The 24,467-nt window shown below is 46.4% G+C and overlaps 4 protein-coding genes across 4 annotated transcripts; 2 read left to right on the forward strand and 2 right to left on the reverse strand.

Annotated features, from left to right (window-relative positions):
• Positions 1 to 866: 866 nt before the first annotated feature.
• On the forward strand, positions 867 to 12,432 carry LOC136450701 (histone-lysine N-methyltransferase ASHR1-like). Its single transcript, XM_066451310.1, has 14 exons — positions 867 to 1,045; positions 1,299 to 1,444; positions 1,593 to 1,727; positions 2,022 to 2,076; positions 2,162 to 2,280; positions 3,118 to 3,206; positions 3,317 to 3,398; positions 3,539 to 3,637; positions 3,748 to 3,826; positions 3,984 to 4,103; positions 4,219 to 4,325; positions 4,542 to 4,611; positions 11,246 to 11,309; positions 12,020 to 12,432. The coding sequence occupies exons 1-14, from the start codon at positions 934 to 936 to the stop codon at positions 12,189 to 12,191; spliced, it is 1,449 nt and encodes a 482-aa protein (XP_066307407.1). The 5' UTR covers positions 867 to 933; the 3' UTR covers positions 12,192 to 12,432.
• A 126-nt stretch (positions 12,433 to 12,558) lies between these two features.
• LOC136450773 (probable plastid-lipid-associated protein 4, chloroplastic) lies at positions 12,559 to 15,295 on the reverse strand. The gene is made up of 6 exons (XM_066451416.1): positions 14,842 to 15,295; positions 14,639 to 14,752; positions 14,231 to 14,329; positions 13,600 to 13,674; positions 13,164 to 13,231; positions 12,559 to 12,920 (listed from the first exon to the last, which is right to left on the reverse strand). The coding sequence occupies exons 1-6, from the start codon at positions 15,214 to 15,216 to the stop codon at positions 12,848 to 12,850; spliced, it is 804 nt and encodes a 267-aa protein (XP_066307513.1). The 5' UTR covers positions 15,217 to 15,295; the 3' UTR covers positions 12,559 to 12,847.
• Positions 15,296 to 15,752: 457 nt separating this feature from the next.
• On the reverse strand, positions 15,753 to 17,561 carry LOC136450845 (small ribosomal subunit protein uS13c-like). The gene is made up of 3 exons (XM_066451519.1): positions 17,416 to 17,561; positions 16,544 to 16,783; positions 15,753 to 16,251 (listed from the first exon to the last, which is right to left on the reverse strand). The coding sequence occupies exons 1-3, from the start codon at positions 17,509 to 17,511 to the stop codon at positions 16,075 to 16,077; spliced, it is 513 nt and encodes a 170-aa protein (XP_066307616.1). The 5' UTR covers positions 17,512 to 17,561; the 3' UTR covers positions 15,753 to 16,074.
• A 3,473-nt stretch (positions 17,562 to 21,034) lies between these two features.
• On the forward strand, positions 21,035 to 23,677 carry LOC136452867 (uncharacterized). The gene is made up of 3 exons (XM_066453455.1): positions 21,035 to 21,472; positions 21,942 to 22,739; positions 23,279 to 23,677. The coding sequence occupies exons 1-3, from the start codon at positions 21,035 to 21,037 to the stop codon at positions 23,675 to 23,677; spliced, it is 1,635 nt and encodes a 544-aa protein (XP_066309552.1).
• Positions 23,678 to 24,467: the final 790 nt, after the last annotated feature.

A 24,467-nucleotide genomic window follows, 5' to 3' on the forward strand; every position in this document is an offset into this window, starting at 1 on the left:
ATGTTGGCACCTATAATACTGTTTGTGGCAGGGCGGTTGTAAAGTACTGTTCTGCAGGGTATGGTCCCTGGTGCCGCGGTTTGACTTGCGAGCCCTGTCTTGCCTTCCTTCGTACGCCTTCTGGTTCTTTTCGAGCGGGCGTCCCTGGTCGGATGGCCCCAGTCGGTTTTGGCGCGCCAGTCGGAGAATAGCGATGGGTAGGGTTTTCTTATGAACCCCGGTTGGAGACACGGGGTCGGAGTCGGAGGCGGTCCTCGGGTCAGGCTTTCCGAGTGGAGGCCGTGCGAAGGCAGCCGGGGCCTGACGCTAGCGCGAGGCCGTTCGGAGTTGGCCTGAGCCTAAGCTAGTGCTCCGGTCGGAAAGATGGGCCGAAGGCGGCCAGGGCCTGAAGCGAGTGCTCCGGTCTGTTGAACTTAGACTCTCGGGCCGGTCCAGAAGAAAAGAAGGCCATCCTCCTGGGCCGAGTTCTGGCGTGGAAGCCGGTCCCCGAAGGACCCAGGGTTTATGAACCCGACATGTATTTTCATAATAAATTTATTTGATACATAAATGCTAATAGTATTTACTCTAGACTAATCAAAATTGGGCTAATTTGACTGGTATGTTCTCTATAATTGTTTTTTTTCTGAACGGAGGGAGCGGTCGACGTTAAGCTTCACTAAAGACTCGTTTAAATACATGTGTATTTATCTTAATCTACGTGTGTTGAAGTGAAATATATAGAGATTGTGATCAATAAGTGCCCATCCCAGCCAGGCACTTCGGTCGGACCGGAAGATTTGGAGCTTGTGGTACGGGCCATGCCGGATTATAGTCGAGTATAAGTTTTTGGGAGGGCCGGCCCATCTTAACATCCAAGTGTCCAACAGAACAACACTCGCCTGTTTGTTTGCGGGAAACGAAACTTCTGGTTTTCTCTGCGCGGAAGGAAGAATGGCGTCGTGGTTGGAGCAGCTGCAGCGCGAGCTCGCCGGCCGCGGCCTCGCAGTCGCCTCCATCCCCGGCAAGGGAAGGGGACTCATCGCTACCCGCACCTTCTTCCCAGGTGAAACCACCCTCTTCGTCTCTCTCCCCGAACCGATGGCGTAGATTTATCACTACACGCGAAGCGTGGCGCTTGTTGCCCACGAACTGCTCGATGAAATGTGCGAATGGAACCTGCCGTGAACGCTGGTGCCATGAGCCCATGACACGCATAGACACGTCCTTGAATTGGTGTGATGATTTACTGCTCCGTTGTGTTGGCTTATTTGCTTGGCCTTCACCGGTGCTGACAGAATCCTGCGGTGTGGTTGCAGGGGATGTCATTCTCAATCAGGAACCTTACGCTTCTACGCCTAACAAGATTTTAGTTGGATCGAGCTGTGATCATTGTTTCACCTCTGGCAACCTGAGGAAGTGCTCTATGTGTCAAGTTACTTGGTACTGCAGCAGCGACTGTCAGGTGCTGGCAAAACCTACTCTATGTTGCACTTACATTTCCCTTGATTGTGCAATCTCATGCTTGTGCGGTTATTCATGAACATTCCTTTAGTAATTATCATGCTTTTGATATCCCCTTTTTTTGCCACTGTAACATGTTGTTAGTGCAGAAAGAAGAATGGAAACTACATCAGCTCGAGTGTAGAGCAATGGCAGCGCTTACAGAGGATAGAAAGAAGATGCTTACTCCTACAATTCGGTTGATGGTGCGGCTGGTACTAAAAAGAAAACTACAAAATGAGAAGGTAGTGTCTGGCTTTGTTCTTACCCCCTTTTTAGCTTGCCTGGGCTCAAACTATAAGTGGTGTCTCTCCTGTAGTAATTTCATTTTACAGTTTTTCTTGAAAATGGATCTGCATACTAGTTAAAATGCCTACTGGACTACAGAGATGCTACTTTATTTACCACAAAGACCATCGTAATTACAGAGCAGTATCAGATGGCTTATGATTTCTTTAGAAACCTATGCTCATGATGTGAATGATATCTTTGTATATATGATCCATAACTGGCTGTATTGTGTTGACTTGTATTGCCAGGTCATTCCATCCTCAAGTATAGATAACTACAATCTGGTTGATGCCTTGGAGTCTCGTATCCTGTCGTGTTGATAAATTTGACTGGCGATGAACATAAATATTATGATAAATGATGTTGAATTGACTTCATATACGAATAGATATATCGAAGGTTGATGAAAATCAACTTGTGCTCTATGCTCAGATGGCCAATCTTGTGAGCCTGATTCTTCCTTTGCTTGAGCTTGACCTTAAGGAAATTGCACACACTTTTTCTAAGGTAATTCCTATCATAATGTTTCATCATCATGACGATAAGTTTATGCTGTGTTTGCACTCAAGGTATATAGCATTATTTTGGCTACTATAGAAGATAGATACTGAAATCTTTTGAACATAGCTGGTTTCAGGTGTCATAATTGAGCATATATTGTTTGGAATGCAAAAGCTGTCTATTTGAGATTAATAATCCAAAAGGTGTTGAGACCCTATTTGGATATGGCCGTTTTAGTCCTAACACTTTGGAAAATATAGACTGGAGAATGCAAGTGTCCACGGACACCTTGTAGCTTTATTTGAGTAGAGTAGTATCTTTTTAAGAAGTACCCCAGGAAGCTAAAACCAAGAAACTTCAGAAAAATATGAGTAGGTTGTACTGATTTATAATCCTTCTTATATCCAAGCAGTTGTCAGGACTATTCTATCAAAGTGCTTTTAGTAAAGTATAGTGTTGCTCATCCTAGATCATGGTCATATGACTCATATTCTGTATGTATCACCCCTTCTGTACAACAACCCTTATGATATATGTGCCATTAGATTTATTTTCATATCCAGGTGAGTGGTGATCCTTAATGCCACTGAGATGATAAATTATTACCACTTTTTTCCACTTTTTCTCTGGACAGTGACAATTTCAAAATTATGGGGAAATATTGCCACTGCTGCATATTTTCGAAATGGTAGAAATATTGCCACTGTGGATCATATAGTGCTTTTTTTTTTGAAAAGTCAGATCATATAGTACTTTGACATAGCTGTTAGGATTAATTTGCAGGTCCAATGATGTTTGTTGATGAATTAAGCATGAATTATTGATTCTCTCGCACATATGCAGTTTGCCTGCAATGCGCATACCATATGTGACCCTGAACTTAGGCCTCTTGGGACTGGACTGTACCCTGTCATATCCATTATTAACCACAGGTCGTATGCTAAGCTATTAGCTATATGTTCGTTTATCTATTATCTTTACCAGATTAGAGCAATTAATAGATCGTTACCTTCTCTATTCACCCATTTTTTGGTATATTCAGTTGTGTACCAAATGCAGTATTGATATTTGATGGTCGCACAGCATATGTTCGTGCATTGCAGCCGATAGGCAAAGATGAAGAGGTAAGGCATCTATACCTTGTGTCCTGATAATATAATCCTTAAATTGCATGCCACACTTTCATTCTATCCTTTTCCTTTTTCATTGTTATCTTTCTGGTTAATGTTGGTTGTGTATCTGACTATCTGTTGTCACTTGTCAGGTATCTATAAGCTACATTGAAACTGCAGCAGTCACCAAGAAGAGACACAATGATCTGAAGCAGTACTTCTTCACCTGCACATGTCCACGTTGTGCCAAGGTTTTTTTTCTTCCTTTTTTCCTGTCCTTTATTTTTTTAAACCTCTTTCATGACAAATTGACCAATTCTTGACCATCAAATTGTATATTCTATACAATTTCTCAATGCAGGGTTATGAGGAGGATGCTCTACTTGAGGGGTTCAGGTGCAAGAACCAAGCATGTGATGGCTTTCTGCTGCCAGACTCAGGTTGGTTGCCTATAAGACGAAAAATACTCATTGAATGGTTGTGGAGAAACAGTTGAAAATTGGTGGATCAACCAAACATATATTATGTTGAAATTGGAGAACTCATTTTGTTTGATCAGTCATTAATCTTATATGTTGTGTTTATCTGTCTCTATAGGTAAAAAGGCTTATACATGCCAAAAATGTGGTGTTTCTAGAGACGAGGAAGAGATAAAAAAGATGAGAAGCGAAATACTACAGTTATCGGATAAAGCATCTTCATTTCTTTCATCTGGAAGTATCCTTGTCTATGATTAAGTGTCCATGAAATAAAAAACTCTCACATCTGATCAAAATGATCATCGTCTCTATTTGTTGTACCTAATACATATATCACCTTAATGAGGAAATAGATAAGGCTGAAGCAGGTTCCGTCTACAAGATAATCGAACAATTAGAGAGGAATCTGTACCATGCTTTCTCAACCACTTTGCTGCACACGTGTGAAACACTCCTGAAGGTAAATTTCTAGCTCATATAATATGACCATTTAGTTATTGGATGCAAATCAAGCTGACTTGAATGAACTATACCTTTCTTTGTAAAATTTGTTCTAACAAGATAGGTTCTTAGTCCAAAGTATTTTATGGAATGGGGACCATGAATACCACCATAACCACCCATTCAAATTTTCAGTTACATTCTACTATCTTGCTAATACCTATTATTAACGCAGATATATATGGAATTACAAGATTGGCGGACTGCATTGGCATACTGCAGATTGACAATTCCTGTTTATGAAAGTAAGGCTGTTTTATATTTTTATTTGAGCAAATTCTGTTTCAGTTGGAGAACATTTCACACAGTAACTTTTCTGTTTCTGCTTTTATATGTTATATAATAATTTGTGAGACTTTATCTACCTAATCAGATCGAGAAAATTGCAATTATAGGACGCGAAACAATGCGCTTTGTTATTATAGGACTCCAAACATCAACTTCGCTAAAACGACCCTTGAAACGTTGACACTTTGTTATACATGTCATTTGGTCTTTTTAATCACTTTTCTTAACTAAAATACATATATTTTGCCATGACGTGACCGTATTGCCCTCAGGGCTTCAATTGACGTGGGATGGGGCTGCTGGCTGCGGTCTGGACTGGCTGGCCGGCCGCGCCTGGGCATAGGAATGCATTTGGATATTGAACTCAAAAGTGCCGTCGAGGCTCGCCAGGTTCCGAGATCGCAAGCCGCCGCCAACCCGGTCGGAACCCAAGCTACCGACGCCGCCAATCCAGAGGGACCCCAAGCCATCCCAGCCGCTAATCCAGAGGGATCCCAAGCCATCGCCGCAGCCGCCACTGCCAAAGAAGAAGGCTCCCTCGCCCGCGTCGTAGCCGTCGGCGAGGCCGCAGCTTGTCATCCCTGGGACCAGCAACCGACCGGCCCCGCGCCCTGAGCCCATGCCTGGGTTGAAGAAGGCCGCCGCCCCGTCATCGTCGGCGCCTCTAGAGCGGTCAAGGAAAGAGGAGAAGAAACCCAAGAGAAAGATTGGTACTTACTACAGATCTCCCCCCAGGAGTTGTTTTGGCCGTGGTTTGATCGTTATTGATGTTTGATGTGCTATACTGTCATGTGGGGACGCACGTACGTGAGACGCCGTCGCGCGCGTGACGTGCGCCGAGCCATAGAGCGCGCCCAGCGTGCGGCTGAGGAAGCCACCGTGAGTGGCTAAGATTAGAAAATAAGAGATTAGTTTCCTTATTTATTCCTAAATTGTAGGCATGGTTAGTTCAGCCTGAGGGCTATTTGAGTCTTGTAACCAGACGATAAAGGTAGGCAAGATTATTATCCCTAATCTCTCTCGTCTCCCATCTAAGCCTGCGAAAGAGGGGCATAACCTCGCCGGAGAAGACGACGGACTGCGGCTACAACCTCCGTAGCCGAGGGCCTCCTACCCTAGACACCAAGGCCCTTGACAACCTGGTATTGCGGTCACGCCGATCCTCTTCTTCCCGCTCCGCGACCCATCGCCAGCCGCCGCGTTTCCCACAGCAGCCGCGCCACCAACCAGCCCACCACCAGATCCACCATCAGCCAGCTTCGTCCCATCACCCATGGCGGAGCCCTCCAACGCCGACATCGCCAAGATGATCGAGAGCCTCACCGGCACGATCGCCTCCCTGCAGTCCGACGTAGCGACATTGAAGAAGGACAAGGAGAAATCCTCTTCATCGTCTGGCCCGGGTGGTAGTGCTGACGGCCAGCACCACAACGACCGCCCTCCGAGATTTCAGAAGATGGATTTTCCCCGCTATGATGGCACGACCGATCCGCTGATCTTTGTCAACCGCTGTGAATCTTACTTCCATCAGCAGCGAATCATGGAGGAGGAGAAGGTTTGGATGGCCTCGTATAATCTGGAGGACGTTGCCCAATTGTGGTACATCCAACTCCAGGAGGATGAGGGTACCCCCCGGTGGAGCCGCTTCAAGGATCTCCTCCACCTGCGTTTCGGGCCGCCCCTGCGCTCTGCGCCGCTCTACGAGCTCGCCGAGTGCCGGCGCATGGGCTCCGTGGAGGAGTACCAGAACCGGTTCCAGGCGCTCCTGCCACGCGCCGGTCCATTGGAGGAAGCCCAGCGCGTCCAACTCTTCACGGGGGGCCTCCTGCCGCCGCTAAGCCATGCGGTGCGGATTCACAACCCGCAATCGCTCGCGGCCGCCATGAGCCTGGCCCGTCAAGTGGAGTTGATGGAGCTCGACAAGCCGACCCCGGCTCCCGCCCGGTCAGCGGCCCGCGGCCTGCTTCCAGCACCGCCTCAGCGCCCCGCGCTCCTTGCACCACCACCAGCGGGCGCCGCCGCCGCCAAGATGGAGACCAAACCGGTGAAACGTCTCTCTCTGGAGGAGCAGGCGGAACGTCGCCGCCTTGGGCTGTGCTACAATTGCGACGAAAAGTACTCGCGTGGCCATAACCGGGTCTGCCGCCGCATCTTCTACATCGACGGCGTGACGCTCACCGACGCCGAAGACGCCGCATGGGACGGGGACTAGGAGGAGGCCCCGGTCTTTTCCTTGCAGGCGGTCGCCGGCGTGCAGCCCTGCGACACCATGCAGGTCCGGGTGACGTTGGGCGCGGTGACCCTCACAGCCCTCCTCGACACCGGCTCCACCCACAACTTCATCGCCGAGGAGGCGGCGCGCCGCACCAACCTGCCCATACAGTCCAAGCCACGCCTCACCGCCACAGTTGCCAATGGCGAGAAGATCCGGTGCCCGGGCGTCCTGCGGCAGGCGCCGATCACCATCGATGGGGAGGCGTTCCACGTGGACCTCTTCGTCCTGCCGTTGGCAGGATACGATCTCGTCCTGGGAACCCAGTGGATGGTTACCCTGGGGCCGATCACGTGGGATTTCACGGCGCGCACCATGTCGTTTTCGCGCCAGGGCAAGGACGTGTGCTGGACCGACGTGGCGGCACGCCCGGAACCGACTATCGCCGCCACAGCAGCCTCGGCGGACTTCCTCGACAAACTGCTGGCATCCTTCGAAGGGGTTTTCGCCGAGCCCTCCGGCCTACCACCACAGCGCGGCCGGGACCACTGCATTGTCCTTAAGCCGGGTGCGCTGCTCGTGGCCGTTCGCCCCTATCGTTACCCGGCGGCCCACAAGGATGAATTGGAGCGGCAATGCGCCGCCATGATCGCTCAAGGCATCGTCCGTCGCAGCGACTCCGCGTTCTCGTCACCGGTCCTCCTCGTCAAGAAACCGGACGGATCGTGGCGTTTCTGCGTCGACTACCGCGCCCTCAATGCGCTTACGGTCAAGGACGCGTTCCCGATCCCCGTCATCGACGAGCTGCTTGATGAGCTCCACGGGGCGCGTTTCTTCACCAAGCTCGATCTCCGCTCCGGGTACCATCAGGTGCGGATGCGGCCGGCCGATGTCCACAAGACCGCGTTCCGAACCCACGACGGCCTCTACGAGTTCCTCGTCATGCCGTTCGGGCTGTGCAACGCCCCGGCAACGTTCCAGGCGCTGATGAACGACGTACTCCGACCGTTCCTTCGTCGTTTCGTTCTTGTGTTTTTTGATGATATACTAATCTACAGCAAGACTTGGGCGGATCACCTACGCCACATCCGCGCCGTCCTCAGCGAGCTTCAGCGGCACCAGCTCTTCCTCAAGCGCGCCAAGTGCGCCTTCGCTAGCGCGTCCGTCGCCTACCTTGGCCACGTCATTTCCGAGGCGGGTGTCGCCATGGACCCGGCCAAGGTGCAGGCGGTGCGGGAGTGGCCGACGCCGCGCTCGGCCCGCGCGGTCCGTGGGTTCCTCGGCTTAGCGGGCTACTACCACAAGTTTGTGCACAACTACGGCACAGTCGCAGCACCCCTCACTGCCCTCCTCAAGAAAGATGGGTTCTCTTGGTCAGGGGAGGCCTCGGCGGCATTCGACGCGCTCAAGGCTACTGTCACCTCCGCCCCAGTACTCGCCATGCCGGATTTCTCCAAGCCCTTCATCGTCGAGTGCGACGCGTCGTCTCACGGCTTCGGGGCGGTGCTGGTCCAGGACAGCCACCCGGTGGCTTTCTTTAGTCGGCCGGTGGCGCCCCGCCATCGCGCACTCGCGGCGTACGAGCGCGAGCTGATCGGCCTTGTGCACGCGGTACAGCACTGGCGACCGTACCTATGGGGGCGCCGCTTCATCGTCAAGACTGATCACTACAGCCTCAAGTACCTGCTCGATCAGAGGCTCGCGACGATCCCTCAACATCACTGGGTGGGGAAGCTTCTCGGTTTCGACTTCGCCGTCGAGTACAAGCCGGGCCAGGCCAATGCCGTGGCGGACACGCTGTCGCGTCGGGACACGCCGGCCGAAGGCACCATCCTGGCGCTCTCGGCCCCACGTTTCGACTTCGTCGATAGACTCCGCCAAGCACAAGCTACTGACCTGGCCCTCGTCGCCATGCATGAAGAGCTTGCTGCGGGCTCCAGAGCTCTGCCGTGGGCGGTGGTGGATGGGCTGATCCAGTACAGTGGGCGCTTGTACATCCCCCCGTCCTCGCCCTTGTTACCAGAGCTCCTGGAGGCGGTTCATGCGGAGGGCCACGAAGGCGTCCAGCGCACGCTGCACCGGATGCGGCGGGATTTTCATTTTCCTAACATGAAACAGCTCGTGCAGGATTGGGTGAGGGCATGTCCTACGTGCCAGCGCTACAAGTCGGAGCATCTACACCCGGCCGGCCTTCTTCTACCGCTGCCCGTGCCGCAAGGAGTCTGGACTGACATCGCCCTAGACTTTGTTGAGGCGCTGCCGCGTGTCCGGGGCAAGTCGGTCATCTTGACGGTGGTGGACAGGTTCAGCAAGTACTGCCATTTCATCCCTCTGTCCCACCCGTACTCCGCGGAGTCCGTCGCCCAGGCTTTCTTCGCCGATATCGTCCGCCTCCATGGCGTGCCACAGTTCATCGTGTCGGACAGGGACACGGTCTTCACCTCCAACTTCTGGCGCGAGCTGATGCGGCTGGTTGGCACCAAATTGCACATGACGACGGCCTTTCACCCCCAGTCCGATGGGCAGTCTGAGTCGGCCAACCGCGTCATCATCATGTACCTGAGATGTCTCACCGGAGACCGGCCGCGGCAGTGGCTCCAGTGGCTTCCGTGGGCGGAGTACGTCTTCAACACCGCCTACCAAACGTCACTGCAGGACACACCGTTCCGCGTCGTCTACGGTCGTGATCCTCCGTCCATCCGGTCATATGAGCCCGGAGACGCCAGGGTGGCCGCCGTCGCCAAGACCTTGGAAGAGCGAGATGAATTTCTCGCTGACATCCGCGCCCGACTTCAGCAAGCACAGGCGGTCCAAAAGCGCCACTATGACAAGGCACATCGCCATGTATCGTATCAGGTGGGGGACTGGGCACTTTTACGGCTCCGGCAGCGTGCGGCGTCCTCACTGCCACAGACCGTCACCGGCAAGCTGCGGCCACGCTTCTACGGCCCCTACCGCGTCACCGAGCTCCTCAACAACGTCGCTGTTCGCCTCGCCCTGCCACCCCGAGCCCGTCTGCACGACGTCTTCCACATTGGCCTCCTCAAGAAGTTCCATGGTTCGCCGCCGGATGCTCCACTGGCCCTGCCTGCTGTTCACCATGGTGCGGTGGTTCCGGAGCCCGAACGCGCGGTCAAGATGCGCCTCGCCCGCGGGGTGCGCCAGCTGCTGATCCAGTGGAAGGGCGAGTCCCCGGCTTCGGCAACCTGGGAAGACGCCGACGCCTTCACCGCCAAGTACCCAGACTTCCAGCTCGAGGACGAGCTGTCTTCCGAGGAGGGGAGAGATGTCATGTGGGGACGCACGTACGTGAGACGCCGTCGCGCGCGTGACGTGCGCCGAGCCACAGAGCGCGCCCAGCGTGCGGCTGAGGAAGCCACCGTGAGTGGCTAAGATTAGAAAATAAGAGATTAGTTTCCTTATTTATTCCTAAATTGTAGGCATGGTTAGTTCAGCCTGAGGGCTATTTGAGTCTTGTAACCAGACGATAAAGGCAGGCAAGATTATTATCCCTAATCTCTCTCGTCTCCCATCTAAGCCTGCGGAAGAGGGGCATAACCTCGCCGGAGAAGACGACGGACCACGGCTACAACCTCCGTAGCCGAGGGCCTCCTACCCTAGACACCAAGGCCCTTGACATATACATACATGTCTCAGCCGTGCTTATCTGGTTTTGCAGAACAGAAGGAGCATCAGAACTTGATTTCGAGTGTCAAGAAATCATCTGCAACTAATTTCAAGGTGGCAATTTGGTCTCGAGCCAACACAGGAGGAAGCTTAGGTGTCTTGAGGCTATTTGAAGGAACCATGTATTCATGAGGAGGCAGGCAAGAATCAATCAGTCTAGTTCCCCATCTGTATTTTTCTCATCTTTAGCAGCCTACTCCACCTAGCCAGTCTCCCAGTGGATTTACCCCGTCATGGACCGGGATAGTCCAGGAACGTTCCAGTCGGGCCGGCCAGCCAGCCCGCGGCCAGCCAGGCAGGCCAGGCGAGCGACCAGCAGCCCCATCCCACCCCACGCCAATTGAAGCCCCTAAGGGCAATATGGTCACATCATGACAAAATACATGTATTTTAGTTGAGAAAAGTGATTAAAAAGATCCAATGTCTGCGAAGTCGATGTTTGGAGTCCTATAATAGTGAAGCGTATTGTTTCGTGTCCTATAATTGCAATTTTCTCAATCAGATCCTGATGTCTGATGTTAACTCTAGAAATATTTTGCTGATCAGTAAGAAATCAAACATGATATTGTTCCATAATACCCAATTACTATTTGATCATATTTGGTAGTGCTCTGTTTTAGATCCTGTTTTTTCACACATTTTTTTTTACCAACAAAGCTCAATGCTCACTAATGTTTTTATCCATCCATTAGGAGTTTATCCACCTTTTCATCCGATGATTGGATTGCAATTCTATACTTGTGGAAAGCTTGAATGGTATGGATTATTAGCCCTTACCTATTTACCTCACACAAGGACAGCAATCATATGAGTGTGTTCCTTATCTAGTATAAATGTTTGCTATTAATGTCTTATGCTTTACTAAAACAGCTAGTGTTGATTTTGACAAAAGTTGATCTTGGGTTTGATGGCGCTGATAGTATATGGTCATTAAGAGCAACTCCAAGAGCCTCTGTAAATTTCAATCTCTATATCTAACATTTTGAGAGCCATTCAACGAATATTCTCTTTGTATATCTCTCTTGTCTCCAACGGACTCTCCAATTTTTGTTCTCTATACTCCAATAGCTTATCATAATTTTCCTTGCATGAGAAAACAAGAAAACCACCATATATTGCATTTAGGAAGCCATGTAGCCTCTTCAAAACTGGAGAGCGAGAAGGGTGGTTTTGGAGAGTGGAAAGATGGAGAGTGGTTTGGAGAAGTCTATCTATTGGAGCATTTTTTTTGGTTTGTTTTCTAAATTTTGTGATAAAGAGACATGTAGAGAGTGTCTTGGAGATGCTCTAAGAAAACTCTAGCTGTGATCTTTCATAAAGAGAAGTTAAGAATCAGTCCTTTTTATTCAGTGTTCCATACTAGTTTCCTTAAAAATCCTAGTAAATCCTTCTTCACAGCATTAAACAGTCCTGTTCATGATTTAGAGTCACATGACTACATTACACCCAGTTTTCCCCTGTTGTAGGTTGTTTGAGTGCACAGAGGATGCACTAAAATCTTTAACCAGGGCAGCAGATATACTTAAAGTAACACATGGCACAAAATCCCAGTTCATGAAGGAGCTCTTTGGCAAGCTAGAGGAAGCAAGAGCTGAAGTTTCTTTTAGGCTATCCTCCAGACTTGGACATGATGAGTAATTTTCATAACTGCAGGCCAACCATGATGGAAAAGAATATATTGAAAATATCCTTCTACTGTTGAGATCATATTTTAAGAAGTATTGTGGAGACTTTGTAGGCAAAGAAGTATCACAGTCGTGAAATGATCATACGCTGACACAAAATATGCCTTAATTTGTTGTATAACGAATAGGATTTTGAATCTAATTGTATACCATGTGGTAAGTTGAACTCAACTCCCTTATACCCAGCATTCATATTTAACTACTCAAGTTGGACATCTATCACATCATCACATGGCACAAGGAGCACAGAATGCACCGTCAGAGTGCCACATTTTATGAGAATCCAAAAGCAGCTACTGATATTTCTCAGAGTGACGATGTAGAAGTTGGATCAAAATGGATTATCATTGCATTTTCTATACATCGATGTGTGTTAGTCTTCACATGATATGTTCTCTATCCTCTATGCTTAAAGCTTGGGCCTCATTTTGGACATGGAAGTCTTACTGGTTTCTCAAAATGTACAGCTTCCAAAAATTCGTATCTTTCAAATGGGAGAGGAAGAAGGATGTTACAGAAGGATATTTACACGTCTTACACTACCTCAGTCCTCAGGAGAGGAAGAAGGATGTTACAGATAGCTGACACCTAAATGTTATCATAACATTATTATAATGGAACCCTGTATGTTGGGTCGACCATCTTCAGTACGAACAAGTTTCCCTTGTCGCCTCTAGAAACCCTGCAAGCAAGGTGGTTTCTTACAACATTAGCAAATGGTATCCCCAAGGCCCAAGCATTGCTTAACAAAGAGGCCTTAGTTAAGCTTATAATTATAGAATAAAAGAATTTTCCAGCTTTAGTAGTTCAATGAGAGAGCAAAAGTCATGATGGAGGAGAATATATGAGATGAGGGCATGAGGCAATATATGAAATAATTAAAGTGCGTCCATCAGAAACCTTTCGGAGGAATAAATATGCTAACCTGAGCTCTTCATCAAGATAAGTAACTTCAAGTTCACCTTTACCACTTCCGGGTGCTTTGATAGGGATCTAATCATAGAGAAACTAAAATAACATTAGTTCACCTTCTGCTACCTAAAAATCGACTATGCTGTGGGGAAAAAAGTTTCTGAGAGAAAACATCCATAATGAGTATGAACAGGAAAAGTAAACAAATCTAGCAAGGGAAGTGAAGGATTACATCAGGACATAGAGTTTATACATGTTGAGATCATGGTATACCAGCATGCCTATCTGTTCACTACTCAGCAGTGAATTACTTTAGTAAAACAGAAACAAAAGGTAACCAGTTCAATCATAAACTAGACAAATGAATTATAGACTATTTAGTGTAACATCCAAACTTTTTTTAACGCAAGTAACATCCAAAGTAATACTTGGAGGATAATACGTCTTACCAAACTAAATATCTTGAAGTAATCAAATTTAACTGCCACTCTTCTAGGATTCAGAGGTACCAAGTTGGCAGTAACCTGAAAAGACAAAACATACGCAAAACACGCTAGCACCATGCTTCAGAGAACCAACCAACACAAGAATACATTTGTTTCAAAAAACACACACACACACACACACACACACAAGTAATACAAAACCAGCAACAATATCGAGTATGCTGTTAGGAATATATTTGCAGGCAAAAGCCTACAGCATTACATGTAGCATAGCAGCTGTTCAAAGGAAAATGCAACATAACTTCAAAAGCAGCAAAATAACATTTTATATAGCTGCAAACTGACACTAGAAGAAGGTTCCAACATGGAAATCAACATGTTATTAAAATCAAGCCAAGACTTCACTACTGTGATCAATGTTTCAGCTAACACGTTCCTTTATCCAGAGCACAAGCCAGTGTCCTACTTTCCCCCATAACACATCAGAAAGATCTCTAATACATGCCACACATAAGGTACAGCGTGTCGTTCCCAGATGAGAACTCTTTGCTTCATAACAAAGAAAGGGATTGAAGAATGCCAAAGGGGGGAAAAAAGCCAAAAGTACACCGCAACAAGTTCTAGCGAAAATTACCTGATTAAAGTAAGGATACGTTTCCATATTTTGGGCTCTCAAAGTGTCGGCGTTGATTGCTTGGTAAATCTTCCCAAACGGCCTCAGATACTTTGGCCTCTGCAGTAGAAAGTGAGTAGAATTTGACATTCTTGTAAAAAGAATTCTAACTATTTTCTTCAGCAGCAGCATGCCAGGAAGGCCGAAAATATATAAACTATGAACTGAATGTCTTTTTTTCCTCGAATTTAATTTCGAATTGCATAAATTCTGCATACGTGAAGATTATCGCCCTATTACCAATTTACCACTATGAAACAATAAAGCAATTTGTACCTTTGAACTTATCAGAACCTATCTTTCAAAGAAAAGAACTTACTTAACAGAAGTTCAGAACCTGTACATTGCTGAGGCAAAAAGGAAATGAACCTGTGGTTGCAGTATACTTGTGGAGGTGGTATAGAGAAGCTCCCATTTTCCGTTGAGAAGATCAGACTTGAGCGGCTCCTTCACCTGGTTCACCGCCTCCAGCTGCTGAACAATCTAAAGCAAAGAAAACAGCTCGCCAGTAAGCTCTACCATCAACCAATGCACGCTCCGTCCCTCGCAGCTACTAGTTTCTTCGTCCTCACCTGCTCGACACGCTCCTTGTCCTCGGGCGTGGCCTCGGCGCCACGGTCCAGCGGCGCGATGGCGTCGAGGAGCTCCTCCTTGAGCCTCACCGCCTTCTCAGCGTCCTTCTCCCCCTTATTCCCTGTGAAGAACGGCGGCAGGAAGGAGGAGAAGGACGATATGCCTGCTCTCCACCTGCCGCCGCCCTTCCTACCGCCGACGCCCGGTGCCGCGGCGAGCGCGAGGCCTGGCACTCTCCTGCGCTCGCTGCTCCGCGACGACGTGGGAAGTTGGGAGGAGGCGGCGGCGGCGACGCTGGGGCCGGGGCTGGCGGCCAGCGGGCGCGAGGATCCGGGCGCGCACGAGACGGAGAGCGGGAGCGAGGCGGGCGCCATGGCACGGCGCGACACGGCACCGCCGCACGGGGAAGCGGAGGGACGCGGTGGAAGCGAGCGGGATTTTTGCGTGCGATTGCGGTGGAAATCGTGGGGCGAGGCCGTGCGTGATTTCCAGAAGGACGCAGGGCAGAGCCTGTCGCGTTTTTTTTTTGAGTGGTGGATAGGATAGAGCGCGCGGGCGCGGCGCCCCGGGTGGGGGTCTCGGACTCTCGGCCGCGGCCGCGGCCGCGGCCGGGGGGGAGCACGTGGTGGTGTCCGTGCACCGCGGGCAGCCATGACTGCTAAGTTGGGGACTGATGAACACCAAGAAACCTGAATGGCTTCAATCAAGCGATTCAAATCATCTTTACCAGGAACCAAAAACAATTTAACCATCGACGGGCTAGCCAAACTTTTGTTTTTTCAACTACATTTGTGAAGGACAGAGAGCTCGAATCATAACATTTCTGCACATGACCAACACATACAAGGATGAAAACAGGTATAGCATCGATACTCTGTTTAAGCTTCTGAAACAATTGGAATCAGTGGCAGGTGAACAATCCCAAGAACACTGGATCTGGTTAATAGTACTTCATTAGCAGTTTGAACTCCTTGCATCAAGCACAGATTGGGCCAGAGGGATACCAAAACAGTGAACCATGGTCCCTGGATGTAAACAAGAATTTGACCTTCATTTATAGAACCGACCCATATAAGCTAGTATGCCAATGCTACAAAATCTGCAGCAGCTGATGGCTTCCCCATGATTCGTCAATGGCAGCATAAAAGCTTGAAACAAAATACCCAGCAGTAGTAGCAGTACACACACGCACACGCACAAAGAGACAGAACTTAAATACATGGCAACACGATTTATTCATCCTGGGAGGCGGGTGACTTCTTCTTGGCAACTGAAGCCCTCTTTCCCTTGAGTGTCCGGCAGTTGTTCTTTGTCCTCTGGCCACGAACTGGGAGTCCAAGCTTGTGCCGGATGCCCTTGTAGCACCTAATCTCCTTCAACCTCTCAATCGCGACACGGTTGAAACGTTTCTGTAAAGCATACCAAACAACAGTGTGCCAGTTCTCAGTATTTTCACCCCCTTTGAATCCAACATCGATATCAAATTAAACAGTCAGGAATGATCTATGATTACGAAAGTGAAATAAAGTACACAGGCCTAGTTTCTTCAAAAAAAAGTACATAGGCCTACAGAATGAACTTCAATGCTTTCAAGGAATCATTGATATGCTAATTAGGGTAATCATACAAGTCGCTAATCATAATGAACTACCGAATCAAATAACTGCAGTGATGAATCAACAAAGGGATCAGGGACATTACAAGGTCTCCCTCAATCATGTACTTGCCAACCTCCTTACGGAGGGTGATGACCTCCTCCTCGGAGAGGTCTTTGGTGATCTTGTTATCGAAATTGAGGTCCAAGAGGATCTGACGTGAGCGTGACCGCCCAATGCCATGGATGTACTGCAGCGAGTACTCCACCCTCTTGTGGTTTGGAATCTCAACACCACCAATACGGATGCACTCGATCCGCAAGCCACCGTGACCAATTCCTCCCTTCTGTCAGCCCCCCAACATACAGCACAATCAAAACCATAAAATAAACCACCAACATCAGCCTGGGCATGAAGGGTCATTCGGATGGGAATAATATAAATTAATAATATGTCAAAGTTCATGCTTGTGGGCTTGTATTCAGGCTGTGCGCACAATGCAACAGAGATAATAAATAACAGCTCCTATAATCAGATTCAGATCCACATCAATATTTCAACTAAAAGAACCATCCTTTTCCTTGCTACCAGAATCAGACATATATACTGCTGTACCATGAAACACTAGCATTATTGATAATGTGCCAGAAAATTCATATGCTTGAATCAACATACATGCCATTTCCTACCATTGTGGTAAGAATTCCCAGATCACAGAAGACCATCCTTCCAACGCCACTGACACGACCATACAATTGCACACATATGCGCCATTTACTAGTCCCTCTCATCCCAAGTACAGGGTTAGAAAAACAAGACACAAGCCACCCAATCAGACACGCTCCCCGGCCGCAGGTGACAGGATGCAGCGCCCGACCACATACAAACCCAAGCACAAACCAAGTACAAAGTATGCACAAGCAAATGGTCACGAGGGGGGAAGGCAGAACGGGAGTGATAGGAGAAGACGGCACTAACCTTAGCGGGGAAGGATACGGAGGAGCTGCGGCCCCGGGTGGAGAGGGAGAGGGAGGAGGGTGCGATGGGGACGGAGACCATGGAGAGGGTCGCCATTTTTGCTCTCCTGTGAGACTGTGAGAGGCCTGTGCGTCTCGGATAGAAAACCCCAGGGCCAGGGGAAAGATGATGATAAGGTTGCGCAGGCAAACTTCCGCGGACCTAGTGGGCCTTTCCGGATATGCTTGTTTTGGGCTCTACGATATTTTGGCCTCCATAAAGCCCAGGGCTTGCAAGTCTCTGTTTTTTTGCTTCAGAGCTTGCAAGTCTTAAAGCGTCATATATATGATGATCAACACAGATTTTTAGATATAAAAATAGCACTAGTACATGATTGCCGCTGATATTTCCTCATGGAAAATATGATCTAGTTCAAATTTTTTTCTTGACGGTCCATGAAAAGAGGCCAGATGACTTTGGCCCCGTACGGCTCGCTGAATTTTGGCTTAAACTGGCTGGAAAATACTATTCTAGCTAAATAGTTGTAAAAGAAAAACACTCTTCCGGTTGAAAAAAGAAGCCGAACAAGCCGGATATGGGGTAAGCCGAACGGGGCCTTTATATAAACTACTAACAAATATACCCTTGCATTATAACGAAATAAAAAGCTATCAAACTTTCACCCATGCATTACAACAAAATAAGAAAATAGCTACCAAACTTTTTTTGTGTCTTTCTTTGAAATTTAGGAGTTATAGTTTATTATTAATTGGTGTTGCACTAGAAAATTTACTATCAACGGAAACAAGTGATGTGTCTGAAACACTAAAAATTTATTAGAGGTATCTTACAAGTCTTCGGAAATATTAAAATTGTGCACACACCTATACGTCTCACGCGTCACTATTTCCCTTTAAGTGCAAGTACTTCGTATTTCTCTGTTGAAGTAATTCTTGAGTTTTCTTTAATATTCTCTTCGTCACAAATTAAATTAACTTCTAGAGTTATTATAAGTAAAGCTATTTAAGCTTGACCAATTTTATACAAAGGCCTTGTTCGCTTGTCTTATAATCCATACTTTTCAGCTTGTTTTTTCAGCCGGAACAGTGTTTTTCTCTCACGACAAATCAACCGGAACAGTATTTCGGCTTGCTTTTTCAGCGAAGCGAACGGGCCAAAATAACATTGTTACTTATGACACCAAATTAGTACCATGATTGCGTAACGAAAAAATATATAACGTATTTTTTCGGTGTAATAGATATATGTTGTTACACTTTTGTGTAAAGTTGATAGTTTAGCTTAGAATGATTTTAGGAATTGATTTAGGTTCTTTTTGGCAAGGCTCTGACTTCTCAAAGAAAATGGAGGAACTAGGAAAAAACCATGTTTTGGTGGCTTGGGCTTCTAACACCAAAATGGATTCGACTTCACTATTTTAGCTTGTTTTGGCTTCAAAAGCTATTCTAGTGTATGCTTGTTTGGTAGGACTTTGAATTAAGCCGGTTGAGAAGTCCAATGAAAACCCTGTCAAATAGGACCTTATTTTGGAATAGAGGTGTAGTTCTTAGTAATTGGCAGCTCTTACATGTCAATATATTTCAAACGTGCTCAGTAGTTCTTAGTAGGCATCACATGTAGTTCTCTATTCAGTAGTACCCGGCACCTTTTTCGCGCATGTGTGTGGGGTGGGAGGGGGGAGGGAGGTACCTAGTTAGGTGTAAAGGGTCATCTTTGTCATGTGTTTTGTACTTCTTTCTCATATGCTTAATAGTACTCAATTTTCATGTCTTCCATGTTTGGTGTTTTCTAGGTTCTGAATTTCAAATGTTCTCCCGTAGAGTTAGGGTTGATTTTTTCGTATTGTCTGCTCAAGTTGCTATTTTTTTGAATTTATCAAATATGTCCATATGGGTCCTATATACTCATGGGTATTGATTAGTGTTGCAACATCCATACTTATTAGGGGTTGAAGCACCTATACTGACTATGGTCACATCAAGCATACTGATTAGGGCTCCTAGCTTTCATAATGATTAATGGTTATTATAGCATCCATACTTATTAGGCCTTGCAACACCGTACATCATCGGTCACTTCAGAATATTTTTCGCATAGACATCTCACTATCCTCTCCCCTTTACTCACTTCCCCATCAAATCCTTATAGGGATGAAAACTATCAGGAATGGTCTAAAAAGTCCATTTACCGCTTTCAATTTCATATTTTTGTCTAAAAAATAATTGAAATTAAGAATACCGGTCAGAAACAGATATAGAAATGTTGAGATATCATAAACAAAACAGTTTGGTCAGTGTAAGTGCAATCAAGCCCTATTGTGGGTTTTGGTGATAATGACCACGCAATTAGAAGACTAATGTGATTTATCGAGTTGATAAGCAGGTAAAATGACAAGGAGGATTATACATGTGTTGGTGGAGCCCCAATTACAAAAGGACATGGTGACCGACTCAAAGGCGCTTAATTATCTTATATTTTGAATTTGAGTTTAGGAAAAGCCGCACTACAAAGGGGATACAATGCACAAGCTTCAATGTGTAACCATGAGCTCAAATACCCACCAAAATATCCTCATTACCTAGCCAAGACAGCAAGCCTTTCACTCCATCCTTTTGGCTGTCTTTGGCTGAGCAGCAGTGCTGCTCAGTCGAGTAGCAGTGCCGCGTGAGCGAGGAGCACTACCGCGACTTAAAATGACTGTTGGGGCTGAGGGGGTATTTTATCCTCTCCCTCATCTCCTCCAATGGTTACCTTGCCCATTTCCACGACTAGAGGAACCAGAGCACCTCTTCTCTCTCCATTGAAGGCTCTCCAAGCTCCTAAGCTTCTCTCCCTTGATTCCCTTCCAATTTTTTGAGAGATTGAGCCTCCAAACTTTGATTGAGAGCTGCTCCAACTAATCTTCAACTCCTAGAGCTCATGGTTCACGTTCAAGCTGGTGGATTGCATCTATTACTCTTAGAGTTTGCTCCTAGCTAGCTAGAGCATCGCCCGTGGAGCTTGCCAACTTATGTGGCAGTCCTGGGAGGTTTGTAATCACCTCAATCAGCTAGTGAAATCACCTCTCACCTCAAGAGTTCATTCTCTTGACTTGAGAACAAGGATAGGGTTCTGCTAAACCAAGCCTTAGTGGCTTCCTCAACAACGTGGACTTAGGCAAGCCTTAGTGGCGAGCTGAACCATAGGATAAATCAGTGTCTCACTTGTGTTCTTATGATTTGCATTGCAATATTTGTGTTTGTGGTGATTTTAGGGTTTGGTCCCGATCTACTTGTGCACAAGCTTTTGATCTGTTTCAAGTGGTGAAATAGGTTCAATACTATCCCAGGAAGCTCAATAATTTACCTGATATATTTTCCCTTAGGCAGTTTTTTGAATTGTAAGCTCGTGGGTCTGTGCGAGCAGTATGTTGCTTGAGTGACCAGCAGTGTTGGTCCTCTGAGCAGAAGTGCTGCTTAGTTTTTTAATAGAGCTTTTGAGTTTTTGTTTTAACAGGCCTATTCACCCTCCCCCTCTAGGCTTAGCAGGTCCTTACAAGTGGTATCGGAGCAGGTTGCCTCGTTGATGCTTAACCGCGTGAGGTATGGAGTCTAGAGAAGGAGCCAGTGATGTGCAACCCATGCACGTTGACTCGAAAGATTTGGATTTGCATGAAACAGACAGCAGCGAGTTGAGTGCCTCAATAGTAGGCACTTCACTTCCTGCAGTTGTCCTCTCCGATGAAGAGAAGGCCAAAAGACTAGAAGAAAAGAAGCAAAGAAAAGAAGAAAGAAGAAAGAAAAGAGAAGCAAGACAAAAGAAGAAAGAAGCACAGCAAAGGCTTAAAGAGAAGATGCAAAGAAAAGAAGCTAGAAGATTGAAAAGAGAAGCAATGAAGAAAAGAGAAGAAGCCAAGAAAAAGAAGCTAGAAGAAGCCAAGTCAAGCAACACTTCATCTAGTGAACTATCAAGTAGCATCGAAGATGGAGATGATGATGAGTCCTACCAAGTGTCCAAGGGTGGAAAGAAGGAGAGCAAGGGAAAGGGCAGCAGCAGCAACAACAACAAATATGCAGCCGTATCCTACAATTATTCTTCTATGAGTAACAATAATCGTAGACATTTCATTAATGTGCCTCGTAGGAAAGTTGTCTTGTTTTGATGGGACCAACTTTGCCAAGTGGAAGTACTTGATGAGAGCTTATCTTGTAGGTCTCCACCCGGGCATTTGGGAGATTTTTCACAACGGTGTTGAGCCATTGGTTGATCCCAATAACCCAACTCAAGCTAAAATTTGCAACATTCATCTCAATGGTCAAGCTACAAGTGTGTTGCTAAGTGCTTTGTATGGTGATGAGCACAATAGAGTGATGGGAGTTGATGTTGCCAAGCAAATTTGGGATACTCTACACCTTGCACATGAAGGGGTTGATAAAGTAAGAAAAGCAAGAATTGATTTGTTGATGGCTAAGCTCAATTGATTTGTGATATTAGATGGAGAAGGGCCACAAGAGGTGTTTGATAGGTTGATGGTGATTGTTTGAAAGATTAGAGGCTATGGTGGTGATGAGCTTGATGATCACAAGGTTATCAAAAATATGCTAGAAGCTTACTCACCTAGAAATGAGACCATAGTGACACTCATTAGAGATAAGAAGTTTGAGCACTTCACACCAAATGATGTGCTTGAAAGAATCATGACATTTGACATGCAAAGAGAGGAGGCACTTGAGAGAAGGAAGCTTGGTGAGTTGCAAGCACAACTAGATGGCATGAAGATCAAGGATGTTGCTCTCAAGGCCAATAAGTCAACCAAGCAACCCTCTATAAGCAAGTCCAAGTCCAACAAGCAAGCATCAACTAGCAAGCCCAAAGCACCAAAGCAAGTCAAAGAAGAAGTAGAGACAACATCATCAAGTGAAGATGAAAGTGATAGTGAACAATATGAGAAAGTGAAAGATGTTGCTCTCTTTTTTAGAAGATATCAAAAGGGGCTCAAAAAGCAAGGCTACAAGGTAGTGAAGAGGAAGTTCTCAAACAAGAAGAAGAGGTTATGCTACAATTGTGAGAGCACCGAACATTTTATTGCTTATTGTCCCCATGAAATTAAAGACAACAATTACAAGAGAGACAAGAAAGAGAGCAACATCGACTACAAAAAGAGCAAAAGGCACATGGGAGAGGCTCACATCGAACATGAATGGGACTCAACAAAAGATAGCTCAAGTGAGGAGGATGAGAAGATTGCAACCGTGGCTATTCACAAGCCATCCTCTACACCAAGGCTCTTCAGCAACATGTCCAATGATGACTACTACTCCCCCACATTTGTCTCATGGCAAAGGGTGAGAAGATAAAACCCAAATCGAAATCCAAACCTCCTCCTCCTAGTGACATCTCTAGTAGTGATACAAGTGATTACTCTAGTGATGATGTGTCTAGTTATGAAGAAATTGATAACATAACTAAAAATTTGGACAACAAGACCAAACTATTCACCACTAAACTAATTTAGGATTTAGAGAGTGTCTAAGCCAAGCTAGAATCTAGAGAGAAAACTCTTATCAAGCAAGAGGATCTCTACATTGCTAGCAAGGAAGCTCTTGCATTAGAGAGAAGTGAGGTGGAATCCTTATGCAAGGCTTTGACCAAAGAGCAAGAGGACCATGCTATCACAAAGAAAGCACATATTGCCCTCAAACAAAAGTATTGTGACTTAGATGGAAAGCACAAGGAACTTGAGCTGCAATATAGCATTCTTTGGGATAACAACTCACATCCCTCCAAGGCAAAGGATGCCTCTACTCCCTCCACTAGTCAAGGTTATGGAAAATGTTATAATCTTGATTTAAATACTTATTCCACTAACCTTGCTAATATGGAGGCTATGAGAAAAGAGATTGCTAGGCTCAATGAGATCATAACAAAAGGGTGCATGGATGGGAAGACTCAAAATGGTGGCAAAAAGGTTGAGGAACCAAAAAGGCCACAATACAAGAATGGAAGGCATCATTCAATCAAAGATGGGCTTGGGCACATAAAAAGAGCTAAAACTAATGGGAGAAAGTTGGTAAATGGCTTTAAATGTGTTCAGTTTGAGAGGAAGGAGCAGATTGGTACAGATCAGCCTGCACAACTCGTAGCAGTGCCACGCAAGCGAGCAGCACTGCTCAGCACTGCTACTCAGATGAGCAGCACTGCTGCACCCTGCAAAAATGGGAAGGCTACCAATTTGACTCTTGATCAGACTCAGCCCAAGAAGAAGATGCCTCAGCAAAAGTAGGTTCCCTAGAATCCAAAGGAATCAAAGTGGGTGACCCTGAACAAGTATGCTTATCAACCAAAGGCCCATGCACCCTAACAAAGTATGTTGGCAAGGAGACTAACATCTATCTGAATACTTCCATATGGGTTTCTAAGATTCTTGTGACTAACATGAAAGGCCCTAATTCTACTTGGGGACCTAAATCAAGGCACTAAATTTGTTTTGTAGGCATACTCCTCCGGTGAATCAAGTTGGGTGCTTGATAGTGGATGTACAAATCATATGACCAAAGAAATGAGTATGTTCTCATCATATTCCCCAATGCCTCACTCAAATGAAAATATTGTCTTCGGAAACAATTCAAAGAGGGGTGTGATTGGTCTTGGTAAAGTTGCTATAACCCTTGATCATTCAATTACAAATGTTTTACATGTTGATTCATTGAGTTACAATTTGTTGTCCGTTTCTCAATTATGTGAGATGAGCTACAATTGTCTATTTATGGATAAGGGTGTGGAAGTCTTTAGAAGGGAGGATTCCTCTATTGTCTTTATGGGTCATTTAAAGAATAAATTTTACTTAGTTGATTTCAATAAAAGTAAAGCTAAGTTTGAGACTTGTTTAGTGGCAAAATCTAGCATGGGTTGGCTATGGCACCTTTGACTAGCTCATGTTGGAATGAGGAACTTGGCCAAACTTCTAAAAGATAAACACATCCTTGGACTAACAAATGTTTATTTTGAGAAAGATAGGATTTATAGTGCATGCCAAGCTAGAAAGTAAGTAGGTGTATCTCACCCACCAAAGA

This window comes from Miscanthus floridulus, chromosome 1, assembly GCF_019320115.1.
Source record: "Miscanthus floridulus cultivar M001 chromosome 1, ASM1932011v1, whole genome shotgun sequence".
NCBI classification, from domain to species: Eukaryota; Viridiplantae; Streptophyta; class Magnoliopsida; order Poales; family Poaceae; genus Miscanthus; species Miscanthus floridulus.